At 28.4% G+C, this 16,812-nt stretch overlaps 1 protein-coding gene across 6 annotated transcripts in view; it reads right to left on the reverse strand.

Moving 5' to 3' along the window:
* LOC107455797 (protein phosphatase 1 regulatory subunit 12B) overlaps window positions 1–16,812 on the reverse strand; it is a 187,288-nt gene that overhangs the window by 77,446 nt on the left and 93,030 nt on the right. For all 6 annotated transcript variants that reach the window (XM_071187602.2, XM_071187600.2, XM_071187601.2 and 3 more), the window contains 2 exons: window positions 14,013–14,113; window positions 9,317–9,370 (listed from right to left, as the gene is read on the reverse strand). In XM_071187602.2, the coding sequence (XP_071043703.1) occupies window positions 9,317–9,370; window positions 14,013–14,113 (155 nt within the window). The remainder of the gene's footprint in view (window positions 1–9,316; window positions 9,371–14,012; window positions 14,114–16,812) is intronic.

Genomic DNA, 16,812 nt, shown 5'->3' on the forward strand with positions numbered 1-16,812 from the left:
GGAATTATGCAAACAAACCGGTTAATTTGATACATTTTCAATAATTCATCCTATTTACCAATTTTAGTGGTGATTACGCATAATTATCTGTTATTGCATGTAATTACCATATTAATCACATTTACTTTAACATATATATAATATTATATATATGCACTTTTCATTAATTTAAACTTTACTAGTGATAAAAAAAAAGCATTATAACTTTTACTGTATCATTTCTAAAATTTGGCGGCACATTTTAGAATTCGGTGGCATAAGAAATTGCCGCGGCACAGGGGTTGAGAATCACTGGTTTGGAACATTGATGCTCATAATAAAAATGATCTAATTTGCCATCTACATGTATAAATACGCATACGGCTCTTCGTTATTCAATCTGCTGTGCAAGTGACCCTTTACTCAAAAAGGTTATGCACCCATACTAACCCCTCCTTCCACCTCCACCACAATCTTTGCCCTACCTTAACTGCACAATCCCATTGTCTCCAGGTAAAAGGTTTCTCCATTAATTTAACAACCATACAAGAGTTTCATGCGACATTCTAATTTAACAGGGTTATAATGGAGCAAATTTTGATACAAGCTAAGTATTGCTTAGTAGATTTTATTTCAATTGTTTGGGAGGTAAATTTCCGTCGAAGAAAAGTGGGTATAATGGATGGTAAAATAATTAGTAAATAATTAGAATGAGCAAAATAAAAAAAAATCTAAGAAAAAAATTTCAGCTCTTCTTTAAAATTCCCTGATTTTTCCAGGTTTTTATCTTAATTCCCCTGACTTTTCACCTATAAAAAAGTTCCCTGATAACTCCTGGTTTTTCAAGGTTTTCCAAGTGGGTGGCCACCTTGTTCTAAAAGTATACCATACTAAAAAAAATTGCATTTTCAAATAATAATAATAAATTAAGACATTTTAAGTTTTCTATTAGATATCATTTACTATTCAGCAAAATCAAAATATAATGTGTTTATTTAATGTTTAACAAAATTAATAGAGGCAGGCAATTTTTATTCAAATCGAAAAATCATATGTATCAAATATTAATTGTTGAATTTTGTTAAATTTTATTCCATTTAATTTTTGTGATAATACAATAAATGCATAAAATGTTTCATCATCTGTATTTTTTCTAGCTGCAATGTAAGTACATTTAAATTTGCTACTCACTCTATATGCTAGATATTGTGCTTTAGCATTCTGGTTTAAAATGTTTTTATTAATTTAAAGATATTTGAGACTTATTGACATTTAATAAAATAAATAACAACTTTTATTAGTTTTAACTGAGTCTAAACCTTTCAAAATTACAATCAAGAATTCTTGTGATTTTGACTCCATGACTCAAATAGTTGTTCAAATCATGCTTCATATTGAATTTATGATTTAAAAATAAAGTAAGTTTGAAGATATTGAAAGTTAGGTGCATTTTCTTAAGACAAATAGATCATGTGGTTAGATCCAGTTTCACTTTCAGATTTTTTCAGTTTTTTTAGAATGAAATTAACAGCAAAAAAAATATTTACCTCGAAATTATTCATGCCTCATTTAACGGTGTATTTTTATTTCATTTCATAAAAATTACAGACTGAAGGTTTTTATTATAGTAAAAAGAAATTGTACAATAATATAATAGAGTACAGCGTGTCGAAAAAAAGAAACCAGCCTGAATAATTTTTGATCTAATGATTGGATCTTCACATTTTAGGAATTCTTCTTAATGGTTCGAGGGGGATTTCTGATCCCCAAAATATAGGGGGTAGCCGCAATTTGGGAAATATAATTCCAATAGTTTGAATGCTTGTATGGAAATTCATATCTATATATAGACTTGCTAACTATACCAGAATAAAAAGCAGGACATTTTTCTTAAAATCATTGCATAGTGTAATAAATGAAAGTTTAAGAAATTTATTAACTTTAAGGTGCTAATTAAAACTAGTTTACAAAATTATTTTTTTTTATGTTTATCATGTTAAATCTGTTACATTAATAAAAACAAATATAAATTTAGTTAATATAACTCCTTTATAAAGCTAAATTTTGAATCATCATCAAGAACTATTTATTATTGAAGAGAATTCAGAGTAAAAGATTTTGCTTTTCTCAAAAATGTATCACTTAATTTTTGCCCAAAACAAGAAACTCTCAGTCTTGATTTTACAGTAATAAGTTCTCCAAATGTTCACTTGATAACTGAGAGTGCGTCTTTATGACAAGACTAAAAACCTTTCACAGCTTGCATTACTACGTGGCAAGGTGAAAAGAGCAAGCATTAATTCGCTCGACAGTTTATATTTTTTTTATTTTCACAATTGCCACCCTAATAGCCATCCTACTTTCAGCAAACACATCATTGGCCAAATCTTCCAGTTGAAGAGAACATTATCACCAGTTCATGTAAGAGAGCATCAAATTTTCGAACTTTAAAAATTTTGTGAAGACTGGAAATCTGTTACTGAAAAACTTAATGCTAGAAAATGAAGAATTTTCAATCTTATTCTAATTTAAAACTTTAGCATTTATTAATATCATCTTTAAAAGAAAATTTATGGCTCATATAGTCATAAACTGCTTTGATTTAATTTCTAACATATTGGAAAAAAATTTTTGCTTCCTTCAGACTCAAAGCTTTTACTATTTTTAATTAATACTGTCCTATTATAAGACCAGAATAGATCACCTGATTTTTTTTTTTTACAATGATACTTGTCATCTAGAAAAGAAGTACATATTTTAACAACAGGAAGAGTGACAAAATGAATCGTAACAGTTTTTTAAAATTGACAATAAAATATCTTGAAGTGCATGTTGTGTAGAACTTGACGAAGTTGGACATTGGGTTCCTCAAACATAGGTATGGAATGTATTAGAAAGTAGCAGTATGACTTATTCAAATCAGATGTTAAAAACATGAATATCTTTGCCTTACTGGATAGAATATTTTTAAATAACTTATCATCATTCAAGTCTTTGCTCAATTTAAATTTCTTTGAACTAAACTCATAATTAATAGATCTTTTTTTTAACACCAGTAACTAGTAAAACTTTAGAACTACCTGCTTCAGAATTGTACTTCAACTAAATTTTATAATCTTTCAATGCACTGTTTGTACCGAGCTCAGTTCTTCTTTAAAGAAATATATTAATGGTTCTCATTGCTCTATGAGTCAATTTGAAGATCACTCTAGAAAAAGCAATCTAGTTTAAACATTTTGAAATAACTTCCTAATTTCAGCATGCTATTTTTGAAATCGTTTCTGCTTATCTTTTCTTTGAGAATTCTGTCTAATAAAAAGAACAGCCAATAATACATAAATTGGGCGATTTTGCTAGCTAAACTTCTAGCAACCCCTGATTTTTTTTTCAAAATCATTACAGGGTCATTCTCAGTCCCTAAAGTCAAGAAAATATCAATATTATTTTCACTCAGTAAATAGTAGTCAATAATAAAGGTGAAATATTTAATCCAGTACCTACAGATGATAACACTGGTGAATACAGCAAGGAAGTTTCTATTTGTAATAATTCTTCATTGCAATAAGTCACGGAAACTGGATATAACTTGCAGTCAGTGTTATTACTACCACTGGTAGATATCAAAAAAGGATTTCTCCAAAGCATCTCAACAATACTTTTTTTTTTCCAATTGTGCCATCTCTTTCACTTTTACAGAAGTTTTAGTTTGACAGATCAATATTTTTGTGCAATTTAGCTATCGGGAAACATCCGTCTGAATAACAGTTCTGCATGATCAGTGGCATTGATTGCAATATTTTGCTCGATGATATATGAAGTGAAGATGCTTCACTGATAACAATTTGATCATTGAACACCCAGGGGGAAGGGGATTTGAGGTTTTTAACCAAAATAGCATATTGTGTTCCATTAACCCCCTCCTTCTCCCTCCCGTGAAAATGACGGGGTGAGGTTTCACCCTCTATTTCTCGCCCTATGATATTTCCGGGCTGGAGTGTTCAGTAGTAACGCGCAAATAAGAATAAAACTAATTCATTTCTTTTGCCCAGAAAACATTTTATTTCTCATTTTACACACCAGATGGCGGTACCAGGATATTTTTAAGGTAATTGTGGAAGAGATGAAAACAATAAGAGATGTAGGAAGGAAACTCGGTACTACTCTCTAGATTGTGACGTTGGCCTCTGTATCTCATGCTTTGAAATTTATCACACAAGAAAAAATTACTAATCTGTATTTATATCATATGCAAGTTTAATAAAATTCTTTTTTAATGTTAAAAACACATATCTTTTAAATTTTCCTTGCTTGCTGGAAAACCAACATTAAGTCATAGTAACCTGACTGTTGGCTTTTCCTAAAAATTTAATTTTTTAAAATTTCAAGCTAAAAACAAATACACATCTGTATGTATATATGTGACTGTATGTTCATACACATATTTTTATATAATTTTCAGGGATAAAAAAAAAATAGGCATTTTTTTGACCGTTTTCTTGAAAATTAACAAATCGTTAAGGGGTTAAGAAAGAACAATTTGTTAATTAATTCCATAATTTTTTTTCCATTTTGCAGATGGTTTATTTATTTTGCAATTGAAGCAAATTCCTATGTACTACATTTTGCTAGTAAAAATGTCAGTATTGTTTCAATCCTAATTTTATTCTTTATTTTTTCCAAAGAAAAACCTCCTCCTCCCACCAGTTTCCCCAAGTGTTTGTTCCTTGTTACCTTTCAAAACACAAGGGCTCAGGCTGGAATCCTAAGGTGCTTCATAATAAATTTTCAGAAGTTTCGTGCTAGTATTTTTACAAAAAGAGCATTTCACAGGGGTGTTGTGAAGGCATATTTGGTAAATTACTAGATGAGTAATCTGGCAGATGTGACATGTGTAACGACTTTTCTAACAATATCATCTTTTTTACAGTATTGTGGCTTTGTAACGATCTTGGAAACAGCGAAACATTTAAAATTTCCACTTTTGAGGAATTGAACATATGTGCATTATAGAAAGGTTTAAAGAATAGAAATCAGTTTCTAACTAACTCATCTTTGCAACTCTTGTGATGTCCCAAACTCCCACACAGACTTTTAAAATGCATCTTTGTAATGCATCGTATAATTTTCTTGTATATATATCAAAGGGAACATAACCACAGGTGTCCAAGCGTTCGGTAAAGAAAAGGAAGTTGGTTTCAGAAAGAAATAGCTAAGTGATAATATGTATACAATAAGTTTTGTGCAAGTTAACATTTCCCTTCACAAAAGTATTTGAAAAAGATATTTTTGAGATAAAATATATTTAACAAATAACAAGTACCTGCCACACAATTTATGTAGATTGCAATTTAGATTTCAGACGCCAGTGACCTCACAGAAATGCCACATATTCCAACCTATAATTGCTAAAAGTATGACTTAAAATAAATACAATTTGCTAAAGCTCGCAACATAGATCTTCCTATCATGTTTAGGAGAAGAGCAAAAAAATGATTATGATACATTGATTAACTGCAAACACCAAACTGCCTAAGGTCAGCTTAGTTAGATGTTCAGAGATGTAACTTCAAAGTAATAACTTTATAGTTATAACATAGCTACATAATTATATAAGCAGAAAGTTAAGTAGCTGCTTAAAATAAAGAAGGTTTTTTAAAGCACTATAAGGTTGAAAATAATATCAGCTTTACAATCTAGGTGTTAGTTGAACTTTTTACTGAGTGACAGAGAAATTTCTTGTAACATTGTTTTTCTATCAATAGCACTGTGTATTGGAAAATCTAAAGTATCTAATAACAAAAAAAGAGCAAGCTGCATTTTAAAACAAAATTGGAAGAAAACTTCAGCCAACAAAAGTTTTCATTTAAAAGAGGTTCAAATAATCAGGAATCTACTGTTTCCTTAAATTATTAATGGTAATGTTGCATTAGATCCATTGCCATTCAGTGAGCTTGTCCAATCACATCACACGAAGAAAAAAATAGCATCTTTAATATAAAAATCTAATTTCTATAAGCAAAAATAAAGATATTTACTTATATTATTAATTAATATTTATAATTACATAAAAATTTGCAATTTAGTATTGTTTAATGGTGCTTGTAACTCAAAATAATAAAATCCTTTCAAGAGGGTATTCTTATGATATAAGATATACCAGTATTTCAGATGCATATTTGAGTGCATATTTATTATCTTTTCGACATTGTCCCAGATATTATAAATTTATTATTATAATTTTACAGGCTCCTGTGTTCAATTAAATGTACCTTCATCAAAGAAATTAGATTAGCCAAAACACTAAAAATATTTTGACATACACTACACGGAGCATTTATATGTGAAAAGAGTAATAATTACAGTAAGCGAGATATTACATCTGATGTATTAATGTATGCATAACAACCAAATGTAACTCTAGCCTAAATAAAAAGTTAAATAAGAAATGCCAAATAAATCAATCTATTGATTAATTTTATTTGTTCTGTAACAATATTTCTTCAATCATAACAAGCAAGAAAACCATTCAAAATTAAAAAAAATCTAGCTTAAAACAAGCTAAAAAAAAATTTATGCAAAATAATATTTTACGAAGTGCATATTTTTTATTTCTTTTTAAAGAAATAACAAAATGCATACATTAATATTTTTTTATCTTTGTTGAATAAAGTCAATTTATAATGATTTTGAATAGTTAAAACAATGTCCACTTACAATAGAAAAATCAAATGTTTCATCACCACCACTTCAAAAAGTCTTAATTAGAAACTGCAGAAAACGTCGGATATGCTATTAATAGACAATATATAAGTTTTAGAAAATATAATGTGCCACGCAACATTTTCAATACCATTAAAGACTTTTTGTGTGAGAGATCTGCCACTCTAACACTTGATCACCGTACCATCCTTCGCTCTCTTGAAAGAGGCTGCCCTCAAGGCTCAGTCCTTGGACCCCTGCTCTGGAACATTATTCTTAATGAACTTTTAAATATACTTTCAAACATCAATGGCTGTAAAACAATTGCTTTTGCTGATGACCTTTTAATCTGCTTGCAAGGCAAATGTGAGGACACTATTTTTTTACTTGCGCAAACCATCCTAGACATTATTGTTAAATGGTCCAAAGAACAAAAACTAGATTTCAATTCGAATAAGTCCAAAATCATGGTTATCAAAAAGAAAAATAAAGACTACTCGAATCAACAACTTTACCTTGATAATAACCTTCTGGATTTTGTTAGTGAAATTAAATATTTGGGACTTATTCTTGATGATAATTTGAATTGGAAAAAACATATTGCTTACTTATCAAAAAAATGCGAAAATATTCTTCAAGGATTAAATCGGGTCTCATGCAATACTTTTGGTTTAAAGTTCAATGTTATGAGTTTAATTTACAAACAGGGAATTGTTCCTTTCATTTGCTACGCATCTAGAGTATGGGGTAATGCCCTACTTAAAAAAGTTAATGTACGTAATCTGCGTAGAGTTCAGAGAAGAATTCTTCTTAGAATTGTGCGGGGATACAGGACTATTAGTTACGATGCTTGTTTCGTCTTATCAGGTTTCCCTCCCATTGATATTTATATCTTACAGGACATGGATTATAAAAACAATATCAGCAACATCTCATTAAGTTCTAATTTCTCATTAACTAATGTTCCACATCCAGGTAATCGAAAACCTATTGATACCATTAAATTCTGCAATAGTTTTGAAAGTGACTTTCCGATCGTTTGCTATACAGATGGAAGTAAATTAAATAACAGAGTTGGCCTGGCTTTTGTGATCTTTTATAATAATATTGAAATGGAGAACCACCTGATTAGAATTCCTGATGACTGCAGTGTTTTCCAAGCTGAGCTTTTGTGTCTTTACCACTCTATTAAATGGATCTCAAACAACTCATCTCTTTCATCAAAATTCCTCATCTGTTCAGATTCCCTTTCATCCCTTTTTGCACTTAAATGTATTACTTCATTTAAGAGAATTATTGTAAATTCGCAGATTATTTTAAATGAACTCCAATCCGAGGGTAAATCTGTGCTCTTTTCACATGTCCGAGGCCACTCCGGTGTTCTGGGTAATGAAAGAGCTGACTTTCTGGCGAAACAAGCGACTAATCTTGATTCCATTTGTGATATAAGTCCCCCAAAATCTTTTTTTAGACTTTCAGCCAGACATAAAGTTCAAACTGTGTGGAATGAACAATATCAAGCTTCTACAAATGCTTCACTGACTAAACTCTTCTTTCCATCTGTTAATCAAAGACTCAATAATCAACATTTTTTCTGCAACTTTCATGTGACGCAATTTCTCACTGGACACGGCAACTTCAAGGCATATTTGAAAAGATTTGGCTTAAGTTCCAGTGATCTGTGTGATTGCAATATTGGAGGAACACAAGACCTTGAGCATTTTATTGTAAAATGCTCACATTTTGAGAAAAATAGAAAAAACTTAATAATTGCCTTAAAGTCGCTCAATATTAACTATCCCCCTCCTCTTCGCACTTTTGTGGGAAACAAAACAGTCTTCAAACTTTTCTGCAAATTCATTGATTCAGTTTTTAATGCAATCTTATAAATCAGTTTGTTTCATGTACTATTTTTATTTTTCCTTTTCTCATCCTTTTTGCAAATGTTTTTTTTTTATTATTTTATTTTTTTTTTTACTTTTATTATTATTATTAATTTTTTTTTCTCCCTAATTTTTCATGCCCTTTTAGTATGTATATCTGTTTAAATATCCTACATTGTTTGATACCATACTTACGTCTGTAAGCCTCGTGTTGTACTTTTTCAGTGGTGCACGAGGAATCTTTTTGTTATTGAATAAAAAAAAAAAATATATAAGTTTTGTATTTTTTTTTTTTAGCTTTTAAGCCTTTTGCGCTGATTGTCTCTTATAGATTCCAGCATGAAAGGCTAGCATTTCAAAGTAGACATGCAGATGTGCTAGTGCTTTCATAATCACATATTTGTGACAGTGTTCTGGTACATTTTAAAAACTATCATTTTTGGCAAAAGATGGCATTGCAAGTCCATTACATTTGAGATATATGTAGATTTGACCTTCTACTTGAAATGAGACACATACTCATTGTTTTTTATTGTAAACAAGAGGGGTAAGGAATACTTCTGAATCACATGTTTAATGATGATTCTTTAAAATGAGAATGTGGCATTGTTTACAGTAAGTGGAAGAGTTTTATTTTCTCCATCCACTGCATTTTCTACTTCCATTGGAAAAGTACTAAACATATTACCTGAAATACATGCTTCAAAATTTTAAATATGTGAAAATATTTGCATTTATTGCAAAAAAAAACTTACAGAATCAGTTTGGGCATTATTTTCTTTATTTGCTGAATTTTCATCTTGGGCATCCTAAGAATTAGATACAACTGTTTTAAAACATTTAAATGCAAAATTATCACACAAATTTTATGAACTAATTTTGTTTTATATATATATTCAATAGCATCATTTGTAATTAAAAGATGGAAAAGTTATAGGAACAATAAAAATAATCAATAAAATTTTGATCTTTTTTCTTTCTGATAAGTGTATTATAATATCTTACTTTTTAAAAGTTACTATGCTGTGTAACTCAACCCTTTTATACTTAAACTGTTTTAAGTTTATTTTTATGTATTATATTGGTTAAAGAAATCATGCCTTACAAAAAAAAATTTTTTATTTTCAAATAATAAGAAATTAGAAAAAGTAAAGTGCAAAAAATTCCCTTATGATGCAGTTCATGATGTTTCTGAATAAGAGTTATGTTGTTTATATTTTTTTTCAAGTGATATTAGATAATTTTTATGTGTAGAGAGGGCTCTGGAATAGGGATAGAAAGAAAGAAAAATATTCTACAGATTAAAAAAAAAAAGATATTTTAGTTAACATATTAAGGACAGTGATATTGAGTTCAATGTGTTGCTAGAGGTATCGAAGTTATAATGTATGGCACGCAATAAATGAAGAGGGTAAGAAAAGTGGAATGTTAGATCGTTTATGATGGCTTTATATGATTAGCATACTAATAACTACGTAATACAGTGTGAAGAAATGTGTGAAGATGAAAAAAATGAATGATATAGATTATTGGTAAAGTAAAGCATAATCATGACTACTAATGGGCCATACAGAAGATACAAAGTTTTTGAATCTGACATAGATGTAAAGTGTAGACATTTTGGAATGTTGAAAAGCAATTAAACATAGAATTAACTTTCTTATGTATGTTTTTATCACACAGGTAATATTTTTATGAGTGTATTGTGTTTAAGGTTAAAAATAATGTATTTAAAAATAGACTATAAAAGCAACAAAAAATAAATGCAATTTAAAGGGTAGTAAAATAGATATGAAAATACTAATTTGCTAGTGGTATGGTAGATGTAATGTGAGACAGTTATTGCTGATCTTACATGAGTAGTATTTATGTGATATAATATATTGTGAAGAAATGTGTGAGGATGAAAGAAATGAATTAGAGAGATTATTGGTTAAGCATAAACATAAAATTAAGTCATAACAAAATAATAAAAAAAGAAGAAAAAAAAGAAAAAGAAAAATTAAAAAAATATTATACAAATAATTTGTATTTAATTGAAATTAAATCATATTTAATCAAATGACGAACGTTTTTAGGAATAGAAGGGGAAAAAACGAAAAAGAAAAAAAAGAAAAAAAGGCAATACCGTAAACCGGGGCGAGTCAACCCATTTTTTCAGATTGTCAACTTTCAAGTGGTCAAACTTTTGTAAATATTAAAGAAAAAAGGCTTTTAATAGGTGTTTCGGAATCGCTATTTATCCCACTTTAAAGCTGGGAAATCGATTTTAGAAAATATTAACAGTTACGCTGTTACTGTATATTTTTATAGAACTGCTGACAAATCTCTCGTATGGGGCGAGTCTACCCATTCTACTAAAATGAATGTTAACATTGTAAATAATCAAATTTTACTATTAAATTGCTATTTTAGTTACTATATAGGATATTTATGAAGTAAAATTCATAACTTTATTATATATTTCATTCTTTTATTCATAAAATAACACAAATTGAGTATTTGATCGATTATCACATTTTGATCACAGTTTTGTTTTTACAATCATTAACATTATAAAATAACATTTTTTTCTGATTATTGTTGATAAAAATAAATTAAAATTAATATAAATTTACAATTAAATAAAATTATAAATAATAATAATTAAAGATTATTAACAAAATCGAAATTCAAACATTGGGAATCATGAAAAATCCTTTTCCCATTCTTTTGGGAGGTAATAATAATTTATAAATAATAATTTATTTAACTTGCATTAAATAAAAAAAGTTAATTTTGTAATATAAAAATTGAAAAAATAGGTAAAATAAACATATTTTATATTTACATTTATATTTAACCTATAAATTTTCTTATTAATGATAAATTTATCAATGCAGAATTAAAATAATATACTCAAATTCATTTAAAATGACTTAATTTCAATATAAACAAAGTTCTAAATTATATTATTATGCTTTATTAAAACTAAATACGAATGGGTAGACTCGCCCCGCGAATTCTGGCTTTTTGTTTACAACAGCAAAACTTACATTCTTTTTGTTTGTTTTTTTCATATAAAATTAATGTAATCTTAGTCTTAGATAAGTTTATCTCTTAACCAAAGTGAAAATAGTAATAATAATAATATACTTATGGAGCACCAACTAAAAGTTTGCTGATTTTCAATACAAATCTCTCAAAAGACGTTTGAACAGGTCGATTAAAAAGACACCAAATAAATAAAAACGGATCAAACTACTACAGCGCCATCTTCCTTAGAGTCCTAACTAAGTCCTCTGTCGGTAAAATTTTTTTTATTTGCAATTTAAAATAGTGAAAATTAAATAAAACTAAAATGGGTAGACTCGCCCCGGTTTACGGTATATCATTTTTTTAAAAAAAGAAGAAAAAAAATAATCATAAATTTGATGGATAAATAGATAGAAAATATAAATTAGGATGATTGTTAAACCACAACATTAATAAAAATACTTATTAAAAAATTTATTTTGATGGTAAATACCAAACCAACACAAAAAGAAGCTACAGGGTGGCTACAAAATACTATTACAAATATTGAATAATTTTATTGTACAGATATTAAAGAGAAGATGATAAATACACAATTATGATGAGCACTATAAATGGAAGTTTACCCTAAAAAATATTTATTCGAATCGACCACCATCTACATCAATCAGTAAAGATAATCTCTTACTCCATTGTCCGATGCCGGCACATATTTATTATTTGTCCCATTCACGCAATCAAGAAGCTCTGAAAGTGTTCAAATTTCTGTGCTGCTTAGCATTAACTATAAACTAGAATTCCCTAAACACAATAGTCTAGAGGATTGAGATCCAGTGAAGAAGGGGGCCAACTGTTCTGGCTTAATAAATTTTGAACAATTGACATGGAGTCAAGCCTGTGTTGTTTTAGCTCGGTGTTACAGTGCAGAATCTTGCTGAAATATCCAATAAATTTTGGGATACAATTTATCAGCACGTGGCAATAATACAATCTATCAGCACGTGGTTTTTAAAAATTAATTTAAGAGCCCTCTATAAACTTTACAGGAAGTCAAAATTCAAATATTGTTCTAAATATTCGAACATTATCTTAAACACTATTGTAAAGTTATTTTAACATGCCTTTATTTTTTTATAAACCATTTTTTTCTCTGTGAAACTTTTTTTTGTATGATCTAATAGAAAATGTTCTCAAAATGAAAATAACTTTTAGTGCTAGTACTGTTAAGTGCGTGTTTTTATTAAATTCAAGTTGAAATTCAACTAAAGACAATGATTTTTAAATTTGGGTACTATTTTAAGCCCAAGATTTTACAATAGCAAAATTATTTTTGAATATATGGGGAAAAATATATCGAAATTTACCAGTCATAAACAATTTTTATTTTTAGTGGCAATTTTTGAAAATATTTTCTTACTTATCATATTTTTGTGTTGATTTTTTAATATAATTTTCACAAATTATGTCTAAAATTTCCCAAAATAGGTACCCTCAAAAAAACTTAGACAGATCCTTGAAATGCTTTGATTTAAGCAAAAATCGTCTGCACTTATAGAAAGTGCCACTAACAGGAATAGTGAGAGACAAATTGTTTTACTAAACAATTAAAATTAATGCCTTTTCTTAGTGTCACAGTATTTAGTAGCCACCTGTTGAAAATATTAAATTATGTTACTCATTTAAAGAAGTTAAGCAAAATTATAATTAACTAAAGATTTATTAAGCATCCCAAACTGACTAATATAAAACAAAATTAATCATTAAAAATGCAATATATTTCATACCCAGTTATAAATAAAATAAAAAGATAAAATACAAGAAAAACTTATTAATCAAATTAAATAACAACAATACTTAAAAATTACCAAATGAGAATGATAATTAAAAGCGCTAACAAATATTAAAGCCCTGGACAAGGCAGGATATAATGAAATCAATTAAAAAAAATATCCATCTTAAAACTCATGAATAAGAATAACTAATTTATTGTGTATAAAATTTATTGCAAAGTGATAAAAAACAGAGAGGGGAAAAAAAGAAAAACTCAAAACATAGTGGAATCAAAAATGTATCACTTGTAAAATGAGAAAACTGCAATATGCCTCATAAAATAATCGTCTGCTTTAAGGAATAAATAATTGTATGGTTAAGTATAAATTAAATATCTTCTGCTTTTATTTATTAAAAGAAACAATTTCTAACGAAAGCAGATTTGATTTTTCGCATCAGGCAAAACTTGTAGAATGAAAATGGAGTAAAATCCCAAAATTTTTTAGGATGTCAAATTCCCAATTTTGGGGTAAAATTAAAATTTTCTCTGAAAACTCCCTGACTTTTTTTCTATTATCATTTTCCCTGACAATTCTCAGTTTTCGCGATATTCCCAATGCTTACAAACCCTGATCATAGAAAATTCTAAATAAATAACAAACTTACGTCACTATCTAGGTAAACAACACCAGTGGAACGTCTTTTAGGTCGCCTTCTCCTCTGAATGGCAGCTTGTGTACCCAAAGATGATCTACTCTCTGAAGGACCTTCAAAGAATAAATAAAAAAATTAAATGTTTTTAAACATCATCACTTAGAATGGATTACTAAACCATTTTACTGAAACAATCACAATGTTTGCATTAATTATTTCACCATGTGGTTTTCAAACATCATAAGACAATTATAAGCCACTTACCATGTATTTTGTATAAGTGAACCTGATGCTGCAAAACTGATACTTTGTTTTAAAAAAATTTCTCTTTTTATCAAAACTAGATTTATCAGAAAAAAAAACCATATGATGAAAAAATAGAGGAAAAGAAATGGTTCTTTTTTTTTTATCTTACCATGCAATACAAAAGTTAATTTTAAAATAAACTCTAACAAAAAAACTATTATGCTCACTGAATGAAAGCATAAAAAATATATAAAACAGAGATTTATACATACTCCAGTTTGGTAAAAACATTATTTCTGGGTCATTGCCAAGTAAAGGATATAGTTGATAAAAGGGTAGATAAAAGGTGATAGGAGGTGATAAAAGGAAATGATAAAAGGGTGGATATGTACGATAATGAACATCTACACATTTTTACTGCCTACAAAGAAAACCGCATGTACTATAACTAAAATACAAAATTATAATGTCATTTAAGTATCAAAATTAGAAAAATGTGTGGAACTGGCCGAAAAACAAAAAACAATTGCTAAAAAAATTAATAAATTATGTGGATTTACAATAGAATTGTACTATCTTAACCCTTCTATGGACACCAGCATATGGAGAAAATGTCCTTCTCAAGGTCTACAGGCTCAGAGCTTACACGCACTTATAAGAGAATAACATATCGAGATCATGTCTGTTGTCCTAAAGGGGTTAAATTCGAAATACGCAGGCTAGAATAATATCGGATAAAAAAAAAACTTTAAAGTTCTCTTAAAAAAGGAAATGATCGAAAAACAATCGAGGAAAAAAAGTGTAACCACGATCAAACAATGCGTGTCAAAAATCATTTTTGAAAAATATAACATTGTATTAATGTCAAAAGAAAAAGAGCAAAAACTTATTGGAAAATGACATGGATTGTTGTGAATCAAGAATGTCAAAAAATGCTAGCTTAAAAGTGGAAAATGTATGTCATAATAACATTGTATTAAAAATATCGGAATTCTGAGAACCATGTGCAAAAGGCCCTAAAATATGCTAAATAATTTTAAAAGAAACTGTCATTGAATGACATTAAATTATGATAAAATCTAAATGAATCAAAAGAAAAACGAATCTAAAATGGTGGAGCACTCTCACTGCCTGTGATTTGCGCACATGCGAGATGAACATTGAAATTCGATATGAATTATACATTCACATGAGCCCCTTGGAAAATCACCAGGAAAAAAACAAACACTGATAGACATAGAATTAAAAACACCCAAAATTATTTTCCAAATAAATTGTTAACAAATTGTTGCAACTGAAATCTGCGTATCATAATGACATCCCAATAATTAAAAATAATAGAAATTTAAAGAACCATCAAATAATTACCAACAAAACAATTGTACAACAAAGTAGATTTATGATAAAATCCAATGTGCCAAAAATGATAACTCAAATTTGAAATTCGCATGTCCTAACATCGTATTAAAATAGTGAAATTTGAAAAAACCACATAAAAAAGGCCGACTATCAACATTAAAAGCAATAAAAACCTCCAAGGACGTGAAATTACGTGTAAAACAGGGAGTATTTAAATTCATATGTAATAACATCTCATTTTTTTCTTAAATATGTTTTTGAAAAGGGGAAAAATAAATAATATTATTAATAGAAGTAAAAAGTTTATTTACGATTTTTCTTTTGAAGAAAAATTAAGGACTCTTCACTTTAAACCTAAAATAAGAACTATTAAGAGTGCTTCACTTTTAAGATCCAAAATTAAACAATATTAAGCACTTTTAAGGTGCATTTTGCCCTCTTAGAAAAAGAAAATCCAATTCAAGGAGAAATACAAAAAATTTCCTTTCCTAGCAGCTTAACAGCAGATTAGAAAATAAAAGTTAAAAAAGGTGATTAATAAAATCATTCCTCTATATCAGTGGTTACCAACTGACGGCCCTCCGGCCTGCTAAGCCTTTTTTGTGGCCGGTGAACTAAATTATATTAGTTGTCATTGTTTTGCTCACAATTTTTGTAAAAAATCTATATGAGTTTAAAAATACTTTTCTTTCATTAAAAAAAATTATTTCTTCGTTTCTGTGATTAACATACCAACGGTGCAAAAATATTTATTTCTCAGGTAAAAATCTACTTCTTATTTTAATTTGTAATTCAATACTTTTGTTTTGTACAACTTGATAAAAGTCTGATAGTAATATTTAATGTTCCTTCAAACATAAAAGAGTCCTATATAATTTTGATAAAGTTGCAGCCCACGACCATTTGACTGCTGTTTTCAATTGCGGCCCCCGGCCTCATGTAAGTTGGAAACCTCTGCTCTATATAGTCAAAAAATTTTAAATTTTACCATTTTATTAAAAACATTATTATTTAAATTCCTTGAGCTTATTGTTAAAAACTATTGTCTGATATTACTAAATTTCAAATTAGCAATTTATATTAGAAGTTACAGAAAAAATTAGAAAGATCACTTAATCTTGTGTATTTTTGTCAAAAGTTGTTCGTTTCCAATTTAGAAGGTAGTTAATTCTGATCCTAATTTTGTTAGCTAAGTAGTTTTTTCAGA

The sequence above is a fragment of the Parasteatoda tepidariorum genome, chromosome 11, assembly GCF_982258835.1.
Source record: "Parasteatoda tepidariorum strain Cologne lab strain chromosome 11, Ptep-v5.0, whole genome shotgun sequence".
Classification (NCBI taxonomy): Eukaryota; Metazoa; Arthropoda; class Arachnida; order Araneae; family Theridiidae; genus Parasteatoda; species Parasteatoda tepidariorum.